A 24504-nucleotide genomic window follows, 5' to 3' on the forward strand; every position below is an offset into this window, starting at 1 on the left:
ATATAAAACTGTGCTATTTGACTAGTCAACCATTGAGTGTGTATCCTAACACTGGACAGCTAACATATGAGGAAAGTTTACAACCTGTGCTGGAGATGATACCGGGTGAGAATCTTCCAGTGACATATGCTCCTGGGTTGTTGCTCTTCACAAAGAACAGGTACCAGTTATACAAGACAATATTCACTTATATAGTGGAAAAATATTTTTTGAAAGTGTATGTTCCTTAAAACATGGCTGTTATTTCAATTGCTTGCTTTAAGGGTTAAAGAGAATCTGTCACAAGGTTTTTGCTACCCAATCTGAGAGCAGCATGATGTAGGGGCAGAGACTTGATTCTAGCGATACATAACTTATTTGACTAGGTGATGTAGCTATGATTAAAAACTGTTTTATTTTCTGCAGATATAGCAGTTCTCTGAATGCTAAACTCTGTATAACCCCACCCACACCTCTGATTGGCTACTTTCTGTTTACACTGTGCATGGGCACAAAGCTGCCAATCAGTGTTGGGGAGGTGATTGGACTTCCTGGCAGAAGGTTTATTATTCTTCTAGTTATAATCTCCTGCTGATAAAACAGTGATTTTATAAAAACTACACTAAGTAGACCAGTAAGTGACACATCACTGGTATCAGGATCTCTGCCCCAACATTATGCTGCTCTCAGATTAGGTAGTAAAAACTTGGTGACAAATTCTCTTTAGGCTATGTGCCCACGGTGCGTGTTAAAACGCACACCAAAAACCGGACTCCTTCCCAGAAATCGCGCGTTTTTTTCCGCGCGATTTCACCGCGATTTTACCGCGATTATGATCACGATTTTCGCGTGCGATATTCAAGCACTTTCCAAGCGATTTGAAGCATCGCTTGGAAAATGATTGACAGGTTGGTCACACTCGTCAAACATAGTGTTTGACAAGTGTGACCAGGTTTTTACTATTGAGGCCGCCTATGCGGCATCAATAGTAAAAGATAGAATGTTAAAATGCTAAAAAAAATAAAAAAATCGATGTATATTTACCTTCCGGCGTCCCGCGCTGCATTCCCGGGCCTCAGCGTTCCCAGTAATGCCTTGCGAGACCTGTGATGACGTAGTCTCACGTTACTATAGCGATCTCGCGAGACCGCTAGTCACGCGAGACTACGTCATCACTGGACCGTGCCGCAAGGCATTACTGGGAACGCTTAGGCCGGGAATGCAGCGCGGGACGCCGGAAGGTAAATATACCCCGATTTTTTATTTATTCTTTTTTTTTTACAGGGGTATGGTACCCAGGGCCTGGAGGACAGTCCCCTCTCCTCCACACCGTGGGTACCAACTGCACATGAGACGCTTAACTTCCCGCATGGTGGGCATAGCCACATGCGGGAAGTAAGCGATTCTCATGCATTCCTATGGGTGCGGAATCGCGGCAATTCTTTGCGATTCCGCACAAAAGAATGAGCATGCTGCGATTTTTTCCGCGATGCGATTCCGCCGCGGAAAAAAGCGCAGCATTAGCACAGCATGTGCGGAATGCCATAGGAATGCATGGGGGGCGTTCTGTACACGATTTTTAACAGTTTTCGCGCCAAAAATCACGGCAAAAACGCTTAAAAATCGCTACGTGGGCACACAGCCTTAAACTGTTACCCTGCTTAAAACACACTTAGAGGGACTGCGATTGTTAAAAAAAAAATAAAAAGCTGCCATTCCACTAATTCTGTAATATTTTGAAGAAATTACAAATTGTATTAACTAAGTGAATAAGTGAGGCATGTATTCAAAATATGTACTATAGCATAATATGATGTTGTACTATCCACCCCTGAGCTGCCCAATGTTGGTGAGACTGCACTCTGACTGTAGCCTATACCTACAGATCTGGTTCTGTCACAGTCCTAAATCTGAAATCTCACAGATCCAAAATAGTAGGGAAATAATTTTACAAACACAAGTGTGAATTTAAAGATGATAAAGGCTCTGTACAGCAATCTCCCAAAACAGCTGCACTAGCCAAGAGTAATGAGGCATAAAGGAAAGAACAATCTACAGCCAAGAATAAAGTCCTAACATCAAAGGGCAGAAAAATGACTGCCGACACCCAGTGCTGGGTGGTGGAACATACTGTTAAGCTATAGAATTCACTTCCACCTGTCAGTGGCTGTAAAGGGAATTATTCTTGGCACCTGCTATTGGCAGTAGGGTGATACCTACAACACATAGTCCAAGGAAGAACAAAAGGTGAACTGGCATGAATGCCCAAGGGAAAATGAAGACTAAATGTGTCTTGTCTGATCAGATAGATGATTTACTGGAGCACGACAAAGAGTGCAGCTCATAACGATCTCTGACCAGCACAGGAACCACCGACTGTGGCGTGGTTTGCAGGGGAAGGGAGCGGACCTGTTTTTCAGGAGCTTCTGCATCTCCCCTAATTTAAGCTACTTAAGATTGCTAAATCATGGGACATTTGGATTATAAAAGAAGAAGAACATGCCTGGAAAAAGATTCAAGAAGAAAAAAGCAGCTCCCTTAGAGAAAATCCACGAACTAGACAGAGAAGCACAGGGAAGGTCTCCCACATAGACCTTCAGCATGTCGGAGGTAAACAAGATAAGCCTCCGCCTCAAGCTATTGATTCACGCAGCATGGGGGTGAGGAGGGGTTTATCTGGAGTCCAGCCAGCTTGTCAGACATCGGCGGTGAGGTCCCCTGGGCTTAGCGTGGCCCCGGCTTCAGCTGTTGTTGATCTGAAGATAAGCCGGGAGTTCGCGGTGGGAGCCGCGGCCGCAGGGGAATGACAGTGATGCTCCTGCCCTGACGCTGCATAGACCCGCCGGTCCTTTTTCCTCCAACTTTCCACAAGCCATCGGGAGAAGTCGGGGTACGTCTGGAGCTCAATCAGCCTGTCGGGCATCAGCGGAGGAGTCCCCTGGGCTCAGCGCGGCGTCTTCAGCTGATGAAGATCTGAAGATGTGATGGGAATCTGTGATGAGCGCCGCAGCCGCGCAGCTGCAGGGGAATAACAGTAATGAAGCTACTGATGTCTTTCTTCACAGACCCGCAGGGCTATCATCCTCCAACCGGTATTCCAGCAGTAACTTAAGATATGATGCGGCTGAGTTTGCGCCAGCCGCGGCGGGCATAGATGTCAGCCGATTGTCGGTGAAAGAGCCGGTGGTGGGGGAGAAATCTCTGCAGCGGCATGGTGGATCGGGAGGATTTCTCAACAGTAATGGGGAGATATTGCAGCTTCAAGCTCATCTGAGTCATGGGGAGCTGGAGGAGAAACTCCCTATTATTTTCTACCCTAATAAGGAGGATAATTCTTTGAGAGACGTCTCTTCTCAAGTGCTATATGGAGCGGTAAGTAAAAAACCGCTACCAAACTATAATGGGGTGCAGCCTTCTACTGGATTTAATCATCAAAGTAATGAAAGGGACAATCCACTTGTGGATACTACTATTAACACTAATGGGAGATTGCAATCAAACGGGTCCACAACCCTATCTGGTGTAGCACGGGAGGGACTAGCTTTAGTTTCTCCAAAAAAGGGGGAAGCTTTTAACCATATTATAGATGATAGCTCCTTTAAATCGAGGGCTGGTTCTCCCGAGCTCACTCCAAATACCTACAATTTTCTCCATAAGAGCTATTGGAACGATGTGTTTGAGGAAAATGGACTAATTAAACATTTTTTTGATAATTTACACCAAAACCCTTCTACTGTACACATTTCTAAAGGGGTTAAAGAACAAACCGAACAATTTGTTACATTGGATGCATCCTTGGAAACAGGGGAAAAGTCAGAAAGTTCATCCCTGGAAGAATCTATTGAAGGGTCAGTCTCTACTAATAATTTGGAAAGTGACACATTCCTGATTTTGTGGACTCTGATGAAGTTTCTTCACTCTACTCTTTTTCTTCAGAGAGTCCTTTCAATTATGAGACCCAAACTGACGGATCTAATATGGTTCAAGAGAAGTCTGGTGTGGGTTTTGGAGTACCTACTGTTAACATGTTGTCACTGGATAACATCCCAGCTTCAGATGAATATCCTTCTGAAAGTTTTCTGATCAATATATGCAAAGCCTTTTTGAAATCATTGGACACTTGGGGGAAATCTACTAATGGTGAGGGTAATTCAGGACTATCGTTTGAACTCAAACATAAAAAAACAGTCCCTTAATTAACAGACAAAGTCAAAGCATCGGAGAGCTTGATCAAGAAACTTTTTAAAGACATATTATCGACAACGACCGGTGATAACGACATAAAATCTGATAATATACTCAACAGTTCTTGTCAAGAATCAAAATCTGTATCCAAAAATCAAGAAATCTCGTGCTCTAAAGGTGCTCCAGATCTTTATGAACTCTCAAATTCTTTGAGAAATATTCTGAAAGATATTACCTCCCTCAGAGATTCTTTGCACAACTATGAAGATTTAAAAAGGAAAAACAATGTGAAGGTCAGGGGTGTCCCTGAATCAATTCCCCCATCTCAACTGAGAGACTATATCTCTTCAATGGTATGCCATCTATTTCCCGAAACTATAGGGAAGAATTTAATTGAAAAAGTATTCAGGATCCGAAGACCTGCATCCTTGCCATCTAATCTAACTAGTGACGTAATAGTTTCATTTTACCCGAATTGGGTGAGAAATGCGCTTCTTGGTGTTACTAGGGAGCCAGTTTTCCTCACATCACCATACAAGAGTTTAACTTTCTTCAAGGATTTATCCAGCAACACCATGCAAAAACGTAGGTCATTCTATCAGACTACGAGAGAACTTCAGCGTGCTGGTATTAATTATAATTGGTCACAGACTTCCACATTGCTCGTGAAATTTGCCTCCAAATTAACTGTCATCCAATCTCCAGTGGAGGGAATGGACTTTCTAAAAAAGGCTGGTATAGCTCCTCATATGTATCCTCCTAATGCTCCACCTCCATCTACACAAGATCTTCGTCCTACTAATACTTGAAAATTGTGGACTGCAGGTGATACCCACTCTCTACAGAATCGTGGATTGGCAAATCATTTATTATTAGTGACTGGAAAAGCGATTTTAATAAGTGAAATTGATCCATATGCCACTTGTATAGTTTTTCCTCCATTTGGTCTTTGGGTACCAGGTGTACTCGGACAAGTCTACATATAATTTATATTTTGAGCTCTTTGAACAAGTATTTTGTGAGTAAGCAATGCATTAAGCGAATTTAATACCTTCTTTTTGCAGGTTGTATTAATATATGTATGCTTGTCTTTATTTCTTATAGGGGATTTATTTAATCCCAAAACATATTGCAGAAACACAATACTGTTAGTTTTATAATAGTAATTTATATTTTATGTAACCTCTACTTTATTATACTATTGTAGAATCACTACTGTTAATTTTGAAAAATTTTAATAAAGATATTTGAAAAAGGAACCACCGACAATTGGAACATGACCTGCAGAACTGGTCCATGGACCAAAGGAAGATGGTGGCGGAGTCTAAACATAACATTTTAGTTTATATTATGTGTACAGTTAGAATGGATGGGGCATGAGTATCACAAAAAGAAGCAGCACCAGCACGCTCTTCAGGAAGAAGGCAAGTCAGGACTGGAAGTTTGATGCCCTGGATAATAATCAGCTAGGACACCCTGGGTCATGGCATCTATGGAGATACTACTTTGACAAGTACCACCTACCTAAGCATTTGTTTCCGGCTACATACGTATCTTCATATTAATGGACTTCCCTAATGGCAGTAGGCTATGACACTGTAGTGACCTCTCGCACTGCCCTACGCTATGACACTGCAAAAATTGTTTAAAAGGAATATGACTAAGATTTCAAAGTGATGACTTGGCCTTCAAAGACCCGATATATCAATCTGATCGAGCATCTGCAGAATGTGCTGGAGAAATAAGATTGATTACGTTAGCGTCATAGTCATGTCCTGCATCTTTCCCGGATACTTATGCATCTAACAGTCATGGGGCTAAATACTGCGGTCAATCTCTGACAGTGTCTTTTACAGTGAGCCAGCGGATGGGCAAATAATTCAATAATTCAATGCACCAAAGTCTGACTGCGGCATTTAATACGTGCTGGCGGGGGGGGGGGGGGGGGCGCGTTATTCCATGCACCCATCGGAATGCTCGCATCGGGAATGTAGAGAGACGTCTACTGAAGAACGCTGTGCTTGTCATGACGATTCCCCCATGAAAATCAGCAAGTCAGCGTTTAGAACTCATCCCGCCAAACACAAGCCCTCATACAGTTATGTGGACAGAAAAATACAAAAGTTAGAAGAAGGGGAGGAAAGAAAAAGAAAAAAGAAAATTGGCCGAGGCGCAAAGCGATTAAGAGTCTGAAATACTAGAAGCCCCACATAAATTAGCCCATTTTTCAAAGCAGTATAAAGGAAGTTTGTTAACTTTTCAGGTGTTTCAAATGAACTAATGCAAAGTCTGATATTTTCTCATATCCATTGACCAGCAAAGCTGATTAAGATCCAACCCTCAAAACACAATCGGACAGTTCCCCAAAAAATTCTGAAAACCACTTGGTCCGCGGAAAAAAAAAAAAAAAAATCAGACAAGGGAATGGACATAGCATTTGTACCTGCGATAGTCAATCCGAGAAAAACAAGGACAGCACTTGTATGTGAAAATCGGACATCTGAATGAGCATTAAAATGTAATTTTGGCAAGGAGTAATAAGAGGGAAAAACCTCAGAATTTGTACCCTCTGTCCCCTATGTGGTTGAACGCTACTGTTTGGGTGCACATCAAGTTGATTTTGCAGAGCCAATAAAAGTACCAGTACAGAAAAAAAGACCCCATTTTGAAATATAACATGGCTGAAGGAATTCACCTAGGGTTATAGCAAACATTTTAACCCCACAGGTGTTTTACAGATTTCTTTACCATTGACCTGTGAAAATTAGAGATTACGTTTGTTGCAATCATATGTTGATTTAGCTCAAAATGCTTCAATCCTACAGAGAATTTGCCGCTGCATTTTCATCTTTTTTGTCCTCGCTTCTTTGATCAAATCTACATAAGGTAACAAGAAACTATACTCAGTTTCTCTTGAGTACTGCAATACCCTATATGTTTGGGAACATGACATAGTTCAGAAGAGAAGGAGAATCACTTGGAGCAGACATTTTTTAGGAATCGTTTCTTGTGGCCATATTACATTTCCAAAGCTCCTGAGGTATTACGATACACAGAGAAACTTCCATTCCATTGGAAACCATACCCCTCAAGGAAGGCATTTATCAAGGGGTGTAGGTAATTAATGTGCAGCAGATGGCAGTAAGTGAAAATTTAATTTTCTTTTTAGTCTACCAATTAGGGTTTATTCTTTTCGAGGTTGACTGTTTGCAATAGGTAAAATATTAACTTTATTCACTGTGTCATTACGATTAACAAAATACCAAACTTATAATGGTTTATGTCTTACTACTGATGCACAATAAAAATACTTAGTAAAAAAAACAAAAATATTTGGGTTTGGGAGATGTAACCGTTTTAATTTTTCTGTTGACAGAGCCACAGGATGACTTATTTTTTGAAGAAAGAGATGTAGTTTTTAGTGGTACCATTTTGCATTTTTATGCCATCTTTTGAGGGACAATGTGAAATAAATTTCTGAAACTGCTTTATTGTTTTTTTGTTATTATTATTATGGAGCAATGGTTGGGATAAATAGCAAGCTCATTCTGGGGACCTTCCGAGCCTGATAATCTAAGACCGCAGCTGTCTGCTTTACCTTTGCTAGTTATCAAAAATAGGGGGGACCCAATATCATTTTTTTCTCATTTATTTATTAGCTTAATATATGTACAGTAATTTACACACGCACAGAACTAATTTGATATCTCACGGATATCTATCTATATCTTTGCACATCTTTAACACCTAAAAACCTGTCATTTCTATTCCAGTACGTGTCGCACGGATGGTACACACGGACGGCCTAAAACTTGTACATGTATAGTAAAATTGGACAGTCTCAAGCGTACTTTTTTTTTAAAGCAGACGTGTGAAAGTGGGCTTAGTCTTTTGTTTCAAGAAAGATATCTGATTAAAAGTCAGGTTTTTGAAACAACATGGTTTGGGGTAAATTACCGTAATAGGTTTTGTTTTATATTTTTTTTACACCATCTGAAAATGTGAGAAATCAGCGTTCATTAAGCTGTACTAAATAAAGCGGCTTTGGTTATCCCCTTTCAATACTACAAAAAAAAGTTACTTTACGCCCACACACTTATTATCTGCATATTTGCATTCAGAAAAACATTTAGTAAGAACAGTCGTTTGCTTTTAGATCTAAACCCCACTGGTTTTCAAAGAACAACTGGGTAAATGTGTAGGAAATGTAGTAATGCTATAGAATTGCAACACTGGAAACTGAGTTTATTTCCAGAGCAAAATGATGAGTAATGACAACCCTGTGGTTCTTTATTTTTAGTAATGGTCAGGTTCATAATGTTCTTTTGGACAATGGGAAACAGAGAAGGAATTTAATTTTAACTCTCTTTTGCCAAACAAGTGATTATTAAAAACCAATGACATTGATCAGGCCACATTATAGAGTATGTGGCTACTATAGACATGATCCAGACTTCTTAGATATATATTTTTTTCACTTAAATACATTTATTTTAGGCTACAAGTAATGGATTATGGAGGAGTACCTATATTTGAAATGATTCACAAAGTATGGAATATGTGGAAGAATTTAGCGGGTGTAAAGGATGTACAGTGTAAATCCCAATACGTTCAATATGACTTGCGTTTATTTGTGAAAATATCGGAAATTTTGAAACTTTTACGTTGTGTGGCCTTAAACCAGGAATTATGTCACACAAAAGAAATAATAATATTTCCCACGTGTCTGCATCAGCACAATTTTTGAAACATAAATTCATCAATTTCTCATTTTTCCAACATTTACAAAACCATTTTTTTAGGGACCACAATACATTTTAAGTGACTTGGAGGAGCCTATATGACAGGAAATATCCAAATGTGACACCGTTCTAAAAAACTGCACCCCTCAAACTGCTCAAAACCACATCCAAGAAGTTTATTAATCCTTCAAGTACAGAAACTAAAGCAATGTGGAAGGAAAAAAAAATGAAAGTTTTACTTTTTCCCACAAAAATGTTACTTAAGTCACAAATTTTGCATTTTTACAAGGAAAACAGGAGAAAATGAACCATAAAACTTGTTGTGCAATTCTCCTGAGTATGAAGATACATCATATATGGTGGAAAACTACTGTTTGTGCGCATGGCAGGACCCGGAAGGGAAGGCGCACCATTTGACTTTTAGAATTGCAAAAACTGTCTGGAATCAATAGCAGGCACCATGTTGCGTTTGGAGAGCCTCTGATGTGCCTAAACAGTGGAAACCCCACCAAAATAGACCCCATTTTGGAAACTACACCATTAAAGGAATGTGTCTAAGAGTGTGATGAGCACCAAGAGCCCACAGGGGCTTCACAGAATTTTATAATATTAAGCCGTGAAAATTAAAAAACACATTTTTCCCACAAAAATGTTATTCTAGCCACAATTTTTTTGCTTCCACAAGGGAAGCAAGAAAAAATGGACCCATACACGGTAGAAAACTACTGTTTGGGTGCACAGCAGGGCTCGGAAGGGAAGGAGCATTATTTTGGCTGGAATTGGTTCCGGACACCATGTCATATTTGAAGAGCCCCTGACATGACAAAACAGCAGAAACCCCCACAAGTGACCCCATTATGTAAACTACACCTCTCAAGGAATTCATGTAAGGGAGTAGTGAGTATTTTTAACACTCAGGCGATTCACAGAGTTAGTTGTACAACATTGAGATGAGTAAATTAAATATTACCATTTTTTCACACTAAGATGTTGCTTTGACAACAAGTTTGTAGTTTTCAAAAAGCGTAATAGGAGAAAACAAACAGTATAATCAATTACGCAATTTCTCCTGAGTACACCAATACCCCATTAGTGGTTAAAAACAACTTTTGAATCACAGTGCAAGGCTCAGATAGGAAGGAGCGCCATATTACAGTGCAGATTTTGCTGTTATGGTTTGCGGGTGTCATGACCCACTGGTAGAGCCCCTGAGATGCTAGAACAGCAGAATCACCCATAAGTCCCCCCATTTTAAAAATTACATCTCTCAATTAATTCATCTAGGGGTGCAGTGATCATATTGACACCACATGTGTGTCACAGAATTTTATAACATTGGATGGGGAAGAAAAAATAATTACATTTTTATCACAAAAAAATTGTTTTTCCTGCAGATTTTACATTTTCACAAGGAGAAATGGATAAAAATGGCACCAAAATATGTCATACAATTTCTGCTCAACATAGCAATAGCTCAAGTCCAGTACTGCTTAGCCACATGACGAGACTCAGGAGGGACAGAGCGCTATTTCACTCTCTTGGAGGACAAATTATTGTAGAACAGCTTGGGGATTCCATATATAGAGCACCTAAGTGCCAAAATCCTCCCTCTACAGGGGTAGTGATTATTTTGACTCCATGGGTGTTTTGTTTTTTTTTTTTTAGAAAAAAGCAATAGTGGATGTTGCTGAGTGAAAATTTCAAATTTTCAATTGCAGTGCCAATACATGGTACCCAGCTCATGCTTCTGGAGACACGCACCCGTAAATTAGGCGGGCTCTCATCACTACAGAAATGCCAAACATGTGGACACTAAATGTGGTGGGGCTCAGAAGGGAAAGAGGTATTTAGATTTGGGAGCACTGAATTTATTGGATTTATTTTGGGGGGCGAGGAGCCACATCGCTATTTGCCTCCTGTAATGCAGATTTTCCTAGAAAAGTTTGCCGATTCCATATAAAGAGCCCCTAAGTACTAGAAGAGCAGAATCTCTTTTCAAGTGACCCCAATTCAGAAATTATACCCCTTCGGGAATTTATCTACAGGTGTAGAGACGATTTTGACTCCATGGGTGTTTGCCAGAAACAAGCAGCAGTGGATGTTGCTGAGTGAAGATTGCAAACTGCCATTGTAGTGACCAGAACATTGTAGTCCTTTCAAACTTAATACAGTCACAAATCATAGTGGTATCTAAGGGGTTAAATGGCTGCGATCGGTGCTAATACCATTTGTGGCCGTTCAAATAGGTTGTCAGCTGCGATGTACAGCTTACCTCAGCGGATGATAGTGAAGGCTCTGCATGTGAGCTGGCGCTATCATCTCGCTGTACACGCACAGCCACAGTCACCTGCAAAATCCAGCAATGGGGGGAAAGTCAGGCCTCCACTCTCTGCGCGCTGGCATGATGTCATTACACAGCACCAGATGGATGTCATCACGCAGGGCCACAGCCACTACAGAGCGGCGCACTCCTCCTCTCTTCTAGCGTGAGCAGTGGCGTAGCTACAAAGTTATGGGCCCTGGTGCGAACTTTCAAATGGGCCCACCCCATGCCAAAATACACGTACATCTCTGCTCAGCACACCTCATACACGCGCAGCTCCGCTCCACACAGTTCACACACACACTGCTCCGCACACCTCGTACACACGCGGCTCCGCTCCGTACACCTCGTACACACGCGGCTCCGCTCCGTACACCTCGTACACTTCATACACACGCGGCTCCACTCCGTACACCTCGTACACATGCGGCTCCACTCTGTACACTTCAGACACACACGGTTCCGCTCCGTACACCTTGTACACACACGACTCTGCTCCGTACACCTCGTACACAAACGGCTCTGCTACATCCACCCTGTAAACCCCTCCTGACCCCACACATAAACTTACCGGCGTCCAGCACCATGACAACCAGCACAGACACCAGCGTCCTGCATACACTGAGGCCGCTGATCATGTGGCCCCTGACTTCTCCCCCTCCTGTGACCTCATCCCAGGTCCTGTGCACACAGATTCACAGCCATCGCGCGCTCCTGAATGCCTGCCTTCCCCCTTCTACCTGCCTCAGGGAGTGAGACATGTGCACCGCGGGCCGCAGATGACTGCCTCAGGGGACGCATTCGGCCCGCGGGCGGCGTGTATGAGACCTCTAATCTAGATCAACATGTTAGGCTACAGGTTAAACTCAGTGGACTTATGTCTATCTTAAAAACTGTGAAACTATGAAACAATTACACTTTACAGTTTTTCAGGCCATTCTGATTATGTTCTCATCATATTTACGGTAAGTAGTTGTTTTTTACATTTTACTATTTTTGCATATTGTGGTCAGTGTTGTTCATTGGGCAGAATAAAAAAAAATAGTTCATCTTAGGAAGGGACATCCGACGTACTATCCCGTCCATGGGACCCGGGCCCCTATGCCCATGGACGGAATAGTACGTCTACCGCGATCAGCGGCGTCCACGTGGTGAGCGCCGCTGATCGCGGCCGGGTGTCAGCTGATTATCACAGCTGACACCCAGCACAATGTGTCAGGGGTGGTCACGTACCGCCCCCGACAAGTTAACCCCTTGCACACCGCGATCAAACATGATCGCGGTGTACCGGGGGTTAAAGGGAAGCATCGGCAGGGAGGGTGCTCCCTCCGTGCTTCCCTGAGCCCCCCACGGCAGCGCAATGTGCAGCGCTGCTGCGGGGGGCTTCTTTCCTGCAGGCCCCCGAATCCAAGATGGCGACGGGGGCCTTCGGGGGCCTGCAGGAAGCTGGCTTCCTCAGTGCCTGCAAAGCGCAGGCATGAGGAAGCCTTCTGCACTGCCTGTGACAGATCGCTGATCTGTCACAGTGATCTGTGATGTGACAGATCAGCGATCTGTCACAGGACAGTGGTGTCCCACCTGGGACTATTTAATAAAGTTAAAAAAAAATAAAAAAAAGTGTTAAAATAATAAAAAAAAAATTGCCAAATAAATTAGAAAAAAAAAAAAATATTCCCCCCCAAAAAATCCATTTTTTGGAAATAAAAAAAACAAAAAAAACAATAAAAGTACACATATTAGGTATCGCTGCGTCCGTAACGACCCGCCCTATAAAACTGTCCCATTAGTTAACCCCTTTAGCGAACCCCTTAAAAAATAAAAAACGAAGCAAAAAATAATGATTTATTATCATACCGCCAAACAAAAAGTGTAATAACGCGCGATCAAAAAGACGCATATAAATATCCATGGTACCGCTGAAAACGTCATCTTGTCCCGCAAAAAACGAGCCGCCACACAACAGCATCAGCGAAAAAATAAAAAAGCTAGAGCTCGCACAATAATGCGATGCAAAAATAATTATTTTTTATATAAAATAGTTTTCATTGCATAAAACCGACAAAACATAAAAAAACGACCTAAATGAGGTATCGCTGTAACCGTACTGACCCGAAGAATAAAACCGCTTTATCAATTTTACCGCACGCGGAACGGTGTAAACGCACCCCCCCAAAAGAAATTCATGAAACGCTGGTTTTTGTTCATTCTGCATCCCAAAAATCGGAATAAAAAGCGATCAACAAATGTCACGTGCCCGAAAATGGTACCAATAAAAACGTCAACTCGTCCCGCAAAAAATAAGACCTCACATGACTCAGTGGGTCAAAATACGGAAAAATTATAGCTCTCAATATGTGGTGATGCAAAAACTATTTTTACAATAAAAAGCGTCTTTTAGCATGCGACAGCTGCCAAATATAAAAACCGCCATAAATAGTAAATCAAACCCCCCGTTATCACCCCCTTAGTTAGGGAAAAATAATAAAATAAAAAAAATGTATTTATTTCCATTTTTCCATTAGGGTTAGGGCTAGGGTTAGGGTAGGGTTAGGGCTGAGATTAGGGTTAGGGGTGTGTTGGGGTTCGGGTTGGAGTTAGAATTGGGGGTTTCCACTGTTTGGGCACATCAGGGGCTCTCCAAATGCAACATGGCGTCTGATCTCAATTCCAGCCAATTCTGAGTTGAAAAAGTCAAATGGTGCTCCTTCCCTTCCAAGCTCTGCCATGCGCCCAAACAGTGTTTTACCCCCACATGTAGGGTATCAGCCTACTCAGGACAAATTGCAAAACAATTTTTGGGGTCCAATTTCTCCTGTTACCCTTAGGAAAATAAAAAATTGGGGGCAAAAATATCATTTTTGTGGAAAAAAATGATTTTTTTATTTTCACGTCCGAGTGTTATAAACTTCTGTGAAGCACTTGGGGGTTCAAAGTGCTCACCACACATCTAGATAAGTTCCGTGGGGGGTCTAATGTCCAAAATGGGGTCACTTGTGGGGAGTTTCAATAGTTTAGTTTCCACTGTTTAGGTACATTAGGGGCTCTCCAAAGGCAACATGACACCCGCAGACCATTCCATCAAAGTCTGCATTCCAAAACGTCACTGCTTCCCTTCCGACCCCTGGCGTGTGTCCATACAGTAGTTTTCTCCCACATATGGAGTATCAGCATACTCAGGACAAATTGGACAACAACGTTTGGGGTCCAATTTCTCCTGGTACCCTTGGGAAAATAAAAAAATTGGGGACTAATTGATCATGTCTGTGGAAAAAATACAAAAAATACGATTTTTTTATTTTCATGCCCGGGCATTATAAACTTCTGTGAAGCCATTGGGGATTCAAAGTGCTCACCACACATCTAGATAAGTTCCTTAGGGGGTCTCGTTTCCAAAATGGGGTCATTTGTGGGGGTTTCCACTGTTTAGGTACATTAGGGGCTCTCCAAAGGCAACATGACACCCGCAGACCATTCCATCAAAGTCTGCATTCCAAAACGTCACTACTTCCCTTCCGAGCCCTGACGTGTGTCCATACAGTAGTTTTCTCCCACATATGGGGTGTCAGCGTACTCAGGACAAATTGGACAACAACTTTTGGGGTTCAATTTCTCCTGGTACCCTTGGGAAAATAAAAAAACTGGGGACTAATTGATCATGCTTGTGGAAAAAATGCGATTTTTTTATTTTCATGCCCGGGCATTATAAACTTCTGTGAAGCCATTGGGGGTTCAAAGTGCTCACCACACATCTAGTTAAGTCCCTTAGGGGGTCTTGTTTCCAAAATGGGGTCATTTGTGGGGGTTTCCACTGTTTAGGTACATTAGGGGATCTCCAAAGGCAACATGACACCCGCAGACCATTCCCTCAAAGTCTGCATTCCAAAACGTCACTACTTCCCTTCCGAGCCCTGACGTGTGCCCATACAGTAGTTTTCTCCCACATGTGGGGTATCAGCATACTCAGGACAAATTGGACAACAACTTTTGGGGTCCAATTTCTCCTGGTACCCTTGGGAAAATAAAAAAATGGTGACTAAAAGATCATGTTTGTGGAAAAAAGATGAATTTTTTATTTTCACGCCCGGGCGTTATAAACTTCTGTGAAGCACTGGGGGGGTTCAAAGTGCTCACCACACATCTAGATAAGTTCCTTGGAGGGTCTAGTTTACAAAATGGTGTCATTTGTGGGGGTTTTCCACTGTTTAGGTACATCAGGGGTTTTCCAATCGCGACATGGTGTCCGATCTCAATTCCTGCCAAAAACGTCAAATGGCGCTGCTTCCCTTCCGAGCTCTGCCATGCGACCAAATAGTGGTTTACCCCCACATGTGGGGTATCAGCGTACTCAGGACAAATTGCTCAATAACTTTTAGGGTCCTGTTACCCTTGGAAAAATAAGAATTGAGGGTGAAAAGATCATTTTTGTGGAAAAAATATGATTTTTTAATTGTACGGCTTTATGTTATAAACTTCTGTGAAGCCCTTGGGGGTTCAAAGTTCTCACCACACATCTAGATAAGTTCCTTAGGGGGTCTAGTTTCCAAAATGGTGTCATTTGTGGGGGGTTTCCACTGTTTTGGTACATCAGGGGTTTTCCAATCGCGACATGGTGTACGATCTCAATTCCAGCCAAAAACGTCAAATGGCGCTGCTTCCCTTCCGAGCTCTGCCATGTGCCCAAATAGTGGTTTACCCCCACATGTGGGGTATCAGCGTACTCAGGACAAATTGTACAATAACTTTTAGGGTCCTGTTACCCTTGGAAAAATAAGAATTGAGGGTGAAAAGATCATTTTTGTGGAAAAAATATGATTTTTTAATTGTACGGCTGTATGTTATAAACTTCTGTGAAGCCCTTGGGTGTTCAAAGTTCTCACCACACATCTAGATAAGTTCCTTAGGGGGTCTAGTTTCCAAAATGGTGTCATTTGTGGGGGGTTTCCACTGTTTTGGTACATCAGGGGTTTTCCAATCGCGACATGATGTCCAATCTCAATTCCAGCCAAAAACGTCAAATGGCGCTGCTTCCCTTCCGAGCTCTGCCATGCGCCCAAATAGTGGTTTACCCCCACAAGTGGGGTATCAGCGTACTCAGGACAAATTGCAGAATAACTTTTAGAGTCCTGTTACCCTTGGGAAAATAAAAATTGGGGTGAAAAGATCATTTTTGTGGAAAAAATATGATTTTTTAATTGTACCGCTGTACGTTATAAACTTCTGTAAAGCCCTCGTGGGTTCAAAGTTCTCACCACATATCTAGATAAGTTCCTTGGGGGGTCTAGTTTCCAAAATGGGGTCACTTGTAGGGGGTTTCCACTGTTTAGGTACATCAGGGACTCTCCAAACGTGACATGGCGTCCGATCTGAATTCCAGCCAATTTTGCATTGAAAAAGTCAAACGGCGCTCCTTCCATTCTGAGCTCTGCTATGCGCCGAAACAGTTGTTCCCCCCCACATATCAGGTATAAGCGTACTCAGGACAAATTGCACAATAACTTTTGCAGTCCAATTTCTCCTGTTACCCTTGGTAAAATAAAAAAAAATTGAACCTGAAGTATTTTTTTTGTGAAAAAAAGTTAGATGTTCATTTTTTTTTAAATATTCAAAAAAATTCCTGTGACGCACCTAAAGGGTTAATAAACTTTTTGAATGTGGTTTTGAGCACCTTAAGGGGTGCAGTTTTTGGAATGGTGTCACTTTTGGGTATTTTCTATCATATAGACCCCTCAAAGTGGCTTCAAATGTGATGTGGTCCTAAAAATAAAATGGTGTTGTAAAAATGAGAAATCGCTGGTCAACTTTTAACCCTTATAACTTCCTACCAAAAAAAAATTTTGGTTCCAAAATTGTGCTGATGTAAAGTAAACATGTGGGAAATGTTAGTTATCAAGTTTTTTGTGTGCCGTATCTCTGTGATTTAAGGGCATAAAAATTCAAAGTTGGAAAATTGCGAAATTTTCAAAATTTTCGCCAAATTTCCGTTTTTCTCACAAATAAACGCAAGTTATTTGAATGAAATTTTACCACTAACATGAAGTACAATATGTCACGAGAAAACAATGTCAGAATCACCGGGATCCATGGAATCGTTCCAGAGTTATGACCTCATAAAGGTACAGTGGTCAGAATTGTAAAAATTGGCCCGGTCATGAACGTGCAAACCACCCTTGGGGGTGAAGGGGTTAAAATGCCGATTTTGTGCCTTCTTTTTTGGTAAATGTTATTCTGGAAAGGCATCCTGGGCAGATAAATAAAGGAGTCTAATTGCCAATCAATCACTGATGCAGCTTCACATAATTACTAAACTGGAGAAAAGGACAGGTAATTGCATGGGTACGTGTAAGGTATTTCCAAAAATCCACAGCCAGTGAATTCTGGGGGCCACTGTTTGACTTTAGGCCATCAAATCAAACCATCAGTGTCAGTGACAAAGATGCCATGGGTGAATGAACGGAAACAAAGGTAACCACCTCAATTTGTTCTGTAGGTAGTGAGATCATTACTGTGGCCACCTCAAGTCTCCGCTCCATAATTTGGACGTTCAGGCATGTAAAACTGTGCTACCATGTTGAGATGTTATATAGCAATTTGGAATCATTATATAAAATTGTATATTGAGGAAATCGAGCTCTAAAAAGGGTGTAGCTGTTACATCAAGAATAGATTTCCAAATATACATGAAAATAGTCATTTTATGGATTTCCTAAGTTACCTGCATGCCTCGCATCTTCTGAAAGCGGGCTACTGTATCGCTCAGCGTGTAAACCCGCACGTGGCCCATGTGCAGTTTCCCGGATGGGTATGGGAACATCGATAAGACATAGTACTTCGGTTTTGAATTCTGTACAATAAAAAAAAAAATAGAATAATTTCTTTGTATAAAAGCACACATTGGTTATTACAATCCAGCATTATACACCGCTTTATTGTTTCATTCACATTTGTGCAGAATAAAACATCTATTTCCCAGGGCTATTTGTAATCATGCAAAAAGAAAAAGTATTGGATTTCAACAAAAGAAACTAATGATGAACATGGCAGCATTCTTTTCATCCCTAGGCATGCAGATGCATTTTCTAATTTTATTTTATGCTGATCATTATGCAAGTATAGAGACAGGATTAAAAAATATGTAATTGAATTGTTGGAAACTCTTCCAAAATTGGCATCACGAGACAATTTCACGTATTCTCATGGTAATTAAAGGGGTAGCATTATGCAGGTACCCCTTAACGGTAATTGAAGGGGAAGCCTTCTGTAGGTACCCCTTCATGGCAATTAAAGGGGTAGCATTTTGTTGCTGGATCTGCCATAAATGTATTGTGTGTGTGAGTCAAACCAATGGGACCTGCATCCATGGCTATGATGTGCGTTGCTGTCATTTGGAAGGTAGTCTGAATTTCCCTTAATCTGTATGGGAATTCTGACAGCGGTGCACACGCAGTTGTGCCCTGTTTTAGAGATAAATGCAGGTCTTAAGCCCCCGTTACACACTGCGATATCGCTAGCAATATCGCTGTAAAGTCACCGATTTTGTGACGTAGCAGCGATATTGCTAGCGATATCGCTGCATGTGATACTTACCTCCGACCGGCTCCCCCGCTGGTTATCGCTGATCGCGCGAGAAGCTTCTGGACAATTCCTCGTCGGCCACTTCCTGCTGGGCTTCCTGTGGCGCCGACGAGCGATGCATGGAGATGGAGGCGGGTAGGAGGACGGCAGGATCGCCGCGTCTGACAGGTAAGTAGCGATCCCCGTCCCCAGCGATGTCGCTGGTGAGATCTGCCTGTGTGGCAGCTCACTAGCGACCACCTAGCGATGCACCAGCGATCCTGACCGCGTCATATCGCTAGTCGGGATCGCTGGTGCATCGCTAGGTGTAACGGTACCCTTATAGGTGGGAAGCGCATCTGGTGGGAACCAGAAAAAGAATTAATTTAGACAAAAATAGACTAAACTTCAGAAGGGACACATATGTGCAGCTAGTTATAATTGGCCATATGTAAAAGAAAAGAAAGACAATGATGAAAGAAAGTGAAAGGTCTGAGAGTATTATCTTTTTATTTCCTCTAGGCCAGTTTTAAATGTCTGAAATTCACGATCCAAGAACAGACTGCGATGTGCTTATCAGCCAATGGGCCACCGATTTGAACTCAACGGCCTCATGAAGATGTGTGAGACAGGAGGACGGAGCCAGGCTGGTCATTGAGGTCAGTCCTTGGACTGAATGTTGGATGTGTGAAACCAGCATAAGCGTAATAACGTCAGTTCTTACGAGCAGAGCTATTTGCAAAAACATTTTTGCTTTAAAATATAAGTTGTTCCTTATCACTAGGGTAGGAGAGAACTTACTTTTGCTATAAATGTAAAAAGCAGCTTTTAACTTACAGACAAATAAGCAGCAAAAAACTGCATGTGAACATAGCCTTAGTCTTAAAAAGAAACAAACACACACCGGCGCTACAAATACACAGTCAATGGATAAGCTGCTGGCACACTTGGCAGATTAAGTGTGCTGTCTGCCACTGAAAAAACAACTAAAACTGAACTAAAAGTGGCCGCGCTTAAACGCTGTGTAATGGATTTGTGAAGCAAACTGAAAATGACAGTGAAACTTAAAAGACAGACATTACTCACTGTTGCAGAAACTGGCTGTTGCTAATCATGTTGCTCTTTGAATCATAAATGTTGAAAAGAGAAGTCTCAGAACTAAAGTAAAACCAGGGAGCGTCCTCCCGTTTGCAAAAAAAAAAAAAAAAAAGATGGACCGGTGACGTCACCACCCACAACTCACGCCCCCCCGCCAGTCACGCCCCTTGCTCACCACGCTACTGTTCGGCGGCGCCATCGGCCGTGGCTGCCTGCCGCTCAGGGGGACGCGCTCCTTTGCGGGGAGCTGCTTTTTTTTTTTTTTGCAAACGGGAGGACGCTCCCTGGTTTTGCTTTAGTTCAGAGACTTCTCTTTTCAACATTTATGATTCAAAGAGCAACATGATTAGCAACAGCCAGTTTCCGCAACAGTGAGTAATGTCTGTCTTTTAAGTTTCACTGTCATTTTCAGTTTGCTTCACAAATCCATTACATAGCCTTAGTCTTGTTTCTTGCATTAAAGTTTGACTGAAGCATAATATTACTGTCACGGGTGTCAGGTATGACAGACAGTCATCCTGGATCCAGGTGTAGAAGGTCTTTGCGATTAGCTCAAGCACCTTCTTGATTTTTGCATCTCTGTTACGGATTGATATCATTCTCCCTCTAGGACCCAGCAGTTACCTCCACCTTCTGCTGCTAATTACACACCTGTGCTGTAGCTTTAAATACATTCAATTGCTGCAGCATGGGGCTGGTGTTATCGCTTACTTGTCTCTGTCTAGTTGGAAGTACTAACAGTCAACTAGTTCCTTCTCAGAGGACTCTTGGATTATTGCTGGTGTGACATCTCGGTTGTTTTCTCAAGCTAAGTGTTCCCCTCTTTAGTCTATCCTCTCTGTCTTTAGTTATAGTGGGGACTGACTAGTTCTACCCCATCCCCCCCATAACCAGGGCCAATTGCTAGGGTCAGACAGGGATTAGGATCCTGCTCGGCGATAGGTGCAGAACCGATATAGCGACGGTTAGGGCAAACAGGGTTATTTTAGATCTGCTTAGGGGTCTCCACTCCCCACTTCCTTAGTATTTTGGCTCCCCCCATTGCTGTGCACTTATCCTTCACCCAGCATGACAATTGCTAATTTTAGGGATGAGCGAACGTGCTCAGTGATACTCGGTTATCACTCGAGTATCACGGTGCTCGGATGTACTCGTTACTCGGCAAGTAATGGGTGGTGCTCAAGCTAAAATATCCACCTTACATGTTTTGTGCCTGTTACGCAGTCAATAACCATGCGGGGATTGCCTGTGAGTCACTGTAATGCTGTAGCCATATTGGTTGTGGCATTACGGTGATTGGCTGGCAGTGTGAAATCAGAAGTAATAAAAGGACAGGCACCGCCTTGCTCGGCACACTGACACCTTTGCACAGCTCTATGACACTTTGCATTGGAGGGAGAGAGTGCTTGTCTAGGCCTGTATGTGCGCAGTATAATGAATCAGAGGCCTGTAGTGTTGATACTGGTGCTGAAGCTGAACCATCATATTAACAGCCCTTATAAGGGCTAATCGTTTGCAGCACATATAATCTGAATTTAGCTGAGTGAGAGAGAGTTGCAGGAGCAGGGAGAGTGACAGAATCCAGTCTCTAGACACGGTTTAGGGCAGTGCAGCACGTTGGTAAATATTTAGCTGCAGATTTTTTTTGGGGGGTGGTGAAAATATTTAATATATTTTGATCCATTAAGTATTACGTGCTTTGCTGTCCTTCTTTGTGAAACATTTTCCTGTGCTACATGTCTCAGCCATACACTATTTCGTAGTGTGCAGTAAATTTCAGTGATCTCTAAAACTGCAAAAAAGCTTTTAAAAATTTGTAGGCCTCCAGCAGACTCAAGGGTACACTGTCGAAGGCATGGTCCAATGTCATGATATCAGCCCAGCGCTCAGGGCCTAATGACTGGGTATTTTTGACAAGGAGGGAAAATTTTTTAAAGATGGTCATGCAATATCTGGCCGATTATATCAGCACACTCCTTAATTCCGCTGCGACTTTAAACTATTGGGTCTCAAAGCTGGACACCTGGCATGAGCTGTCCCACTGCGCCTTGGAGATGTTGTGCTGCCCTGCCGCTAGCGTCATGTCTAAGGCTAGGTTCACATTAGCGTTTGAGTCCGCAGTGTATCATCCGCATGCGCAAACGTATGCAAAAACGCAAGCAAAACGCATGTTTATGCAGCGTTTTTTATTCGCATCATCTTACGCATGACGGAAAAAATGCTGCATGTGCATGCGTTTGCGTTGTTTATGCGCATGCGTCGATATGACACCAGACACCCAATGGTCGTGTCTCATGGGATTTCTATATAAGACACACTGCACAGATGAAATTCCCGTTTTTTGCTGCTGTATCCAGCTTCAAGATGGATCTTAGCGTGGAGAGCTTCCTTCTTCATCTTGATTTCACATTGAAATTGGCTCTTGCCTTTGCTTGTGAAGAAGAAAGAAGAGAAAGACGGAGAAGACGTCGTCGCCGCTATTGGCAACACCTCATCGTTAAAGTCCAAGAGAGCCATGGAGCCTACCACTCCTTGTACACGGAGCTGCGTGAAAACCCGGAGAAGTTTTTCGAGTACACGAGAAAGTCGGAACAGAGCTTCAATGACTTGCTGCTACGTGTCCCTATCCATCACCACGCAGGACACAAAGCTACGTCGAGCAATTCCTGCTGAGGAACGTCTGTTGATGAACCTGAGGTATGTAATTTTGAAAAACAAACACATCTCGTCATTATTAGTGTTATAAAAGCCATGTACTTAATTTTTTTTTTCCATTTTCTGTTCGGCAGATTCCTGGCTACTGGAGAGCCCTTATCATCTCTACATTTTCAATTCCGCATTGGAGTGTCCACGCTTTCTGGGATTGTTGGAGACAAATTCCGTGCTTTATGTGACGTTCTGCATGAAGAATTCCTCTCCCAACCCGCAACTGAACTCTGGCTGGAAAATGCTGAAAAAATCCAGGACATTTGTAATTTTCCTAACTGCTTGGGGGCTGTGGACAGCAAACACATTCAAATCATGAAACCTGCTGGAAGTGGATCCGAGTATTTCAATCACAAAAAATACTTTTCCATTCTTCTCATGGCGATTGCAGATGCTGTCGATTTGTCGCCGTGGACCTTGGCCAATTTGAACGAGGAAATGCACAGACTTTCAAAAACTCTGACATGGGCCAATGTTTGTATGGTAATGATTTCAATTTTCAATTTTCCACAGCCACGACCTCTTCCGAGCACCGAAGGACTGGCAATGCCTTTTGTTGTGGTTGGGGATGAGGCATTACAAATGTATGCCAACCTCATAAAACCGTACTCAAGACAGGACTTGAATCACACCAAAAGGATTTATAACTACCGACTGACAAGGGCACGAAGTACTGTGGAGTGTGCCTTTGGATTGCTAGTATCTAAATGGTGCATTTTGGGAACAGCCATCAATCTAAAAATTGAGACAATTGTTGAGGTTGTGAAAGCGTGTGTTGTTCTGCACAATTACATCTTGGTGAAAGAGCAACAACAATTAGAACTTGAGGAACCTGTTCATACCACATTGCAGGATTACCAAGATCGCACTCTGAGGACTACAGTGGAAGTTGCCCAAATGAGGGATAAATTTGCTGCCTACTTTGTTTCGGATATTGAATGTATGGCATGGCAAGACGAAATGGTTTAAGCCGCTAAGTACAGTGCTGTGCAAATTAATTGGGACAAAGCATTTCTTTAAGTAAAATCGTAAATTAGTTACCAGTCAGTGATTCAAACCAGTTTTAACTGCTTTGAACAGGCACTCACACCTGTTCAAAGCAGTTAAAACTGGTTTGAATCACTGACTGGTAACCAACTTACGATTTTACTTAAAAAAATGCTTTGTCCCAATTAATTTGCACAGCACTGTAAAATGTACCTGTAATGTTTGCTGACTTTAATACTAACACCTTGACTGTAACTTTAATAATAAACACCTTTACTGTAACAACCGTTAATACTTCACTCAAAAATACCCACGTTTAAATAAAGATATAAAGAAAACACAGGGTAACAGGTATTGCGAACCAAAAGAGTTTTTATTAACAAACATAACACCAAGAGGAAATTTGACAAATAAATAACAAAAAAGAAAAAAAAAAAGGGCTTTACTTTTGGGATCTGCGGTAGGGAGTTACATTGTGGACCTGGGAGGTGTTGGGCTGTGATGGTAGGCTAGGAGTGGTTGCGGAAGTTGTTATAGGGGAAGTGGCAGTCAATTGGAGGATTGCTCATTCTGAAGTACGCATATCGAACACATGTGTACGCATGTCCTTGCGTTCCAATGCGTTCCCATAGACAGTAATGCGTTGTTTTGATGCACTCATCCAAATGCGCATGCCTGAGCATATTTGACGGATTTTTGATGCCTTAAAAAATGCAACATGTTGCGTTCGCCGCTCACCGCGAAACGACACATGCGTAGGCATCCGCATGCGAACACATGAAAACGCCTGTTCCTGCGTACACCATATTAAAGATCTGTACACATGACGAATGCGGATCTATGCTGCGCACCGAAACGCAAATGTGAAACCAGCCTAAGCGGGTTTTTAGTGCCGCCAGGGAAAATCATAACAGACAGGTGCTTTTGCCTGTC

General features: G+C 42.2%; 1 protein-coding gene across 3 annotated transcripts in view; it reads right to left on the minus strand.

Moving 5' to 3' along the window:
* The window catches only part of LARS2 (leucyl-tRNA synthetase 2, mitochondrial), a 537549-nt gene that overhangs the window by 234383 nt on the left and 278662 nt on the right, over positions 1-24504 (minus strand). For all 3 annotated transcript variants that reach the window (XM_073550070.1, XM_073550069.1, XM_073550068.1), the window contains exon 3: positions 17942-18070. In XM_073550070.1, the coding sequence (XP_073406171.1) occupies positions 17942-18070 (129 nt within the window). The remainder of the gene's footprint in view (positions 1-17941; positions 18071-24504) is intronic.

Source organism: Dendrobates tinctorius, unplaced genomic scaffold, assembly GCF_039654945.1.
Source record: "Dendrobates tinctorius isolate UK_male_01 unplaced genomic scaffold, ASM3965494v1 ptg000162l, whole genome shotgun sequence".
Taxonomy (NCBI): Eukaryota; Metazoa; Chordata; class Amphibia; order Anura; family Dendrobatidae; genus Dendrobates; species Dendrobates tinctorius.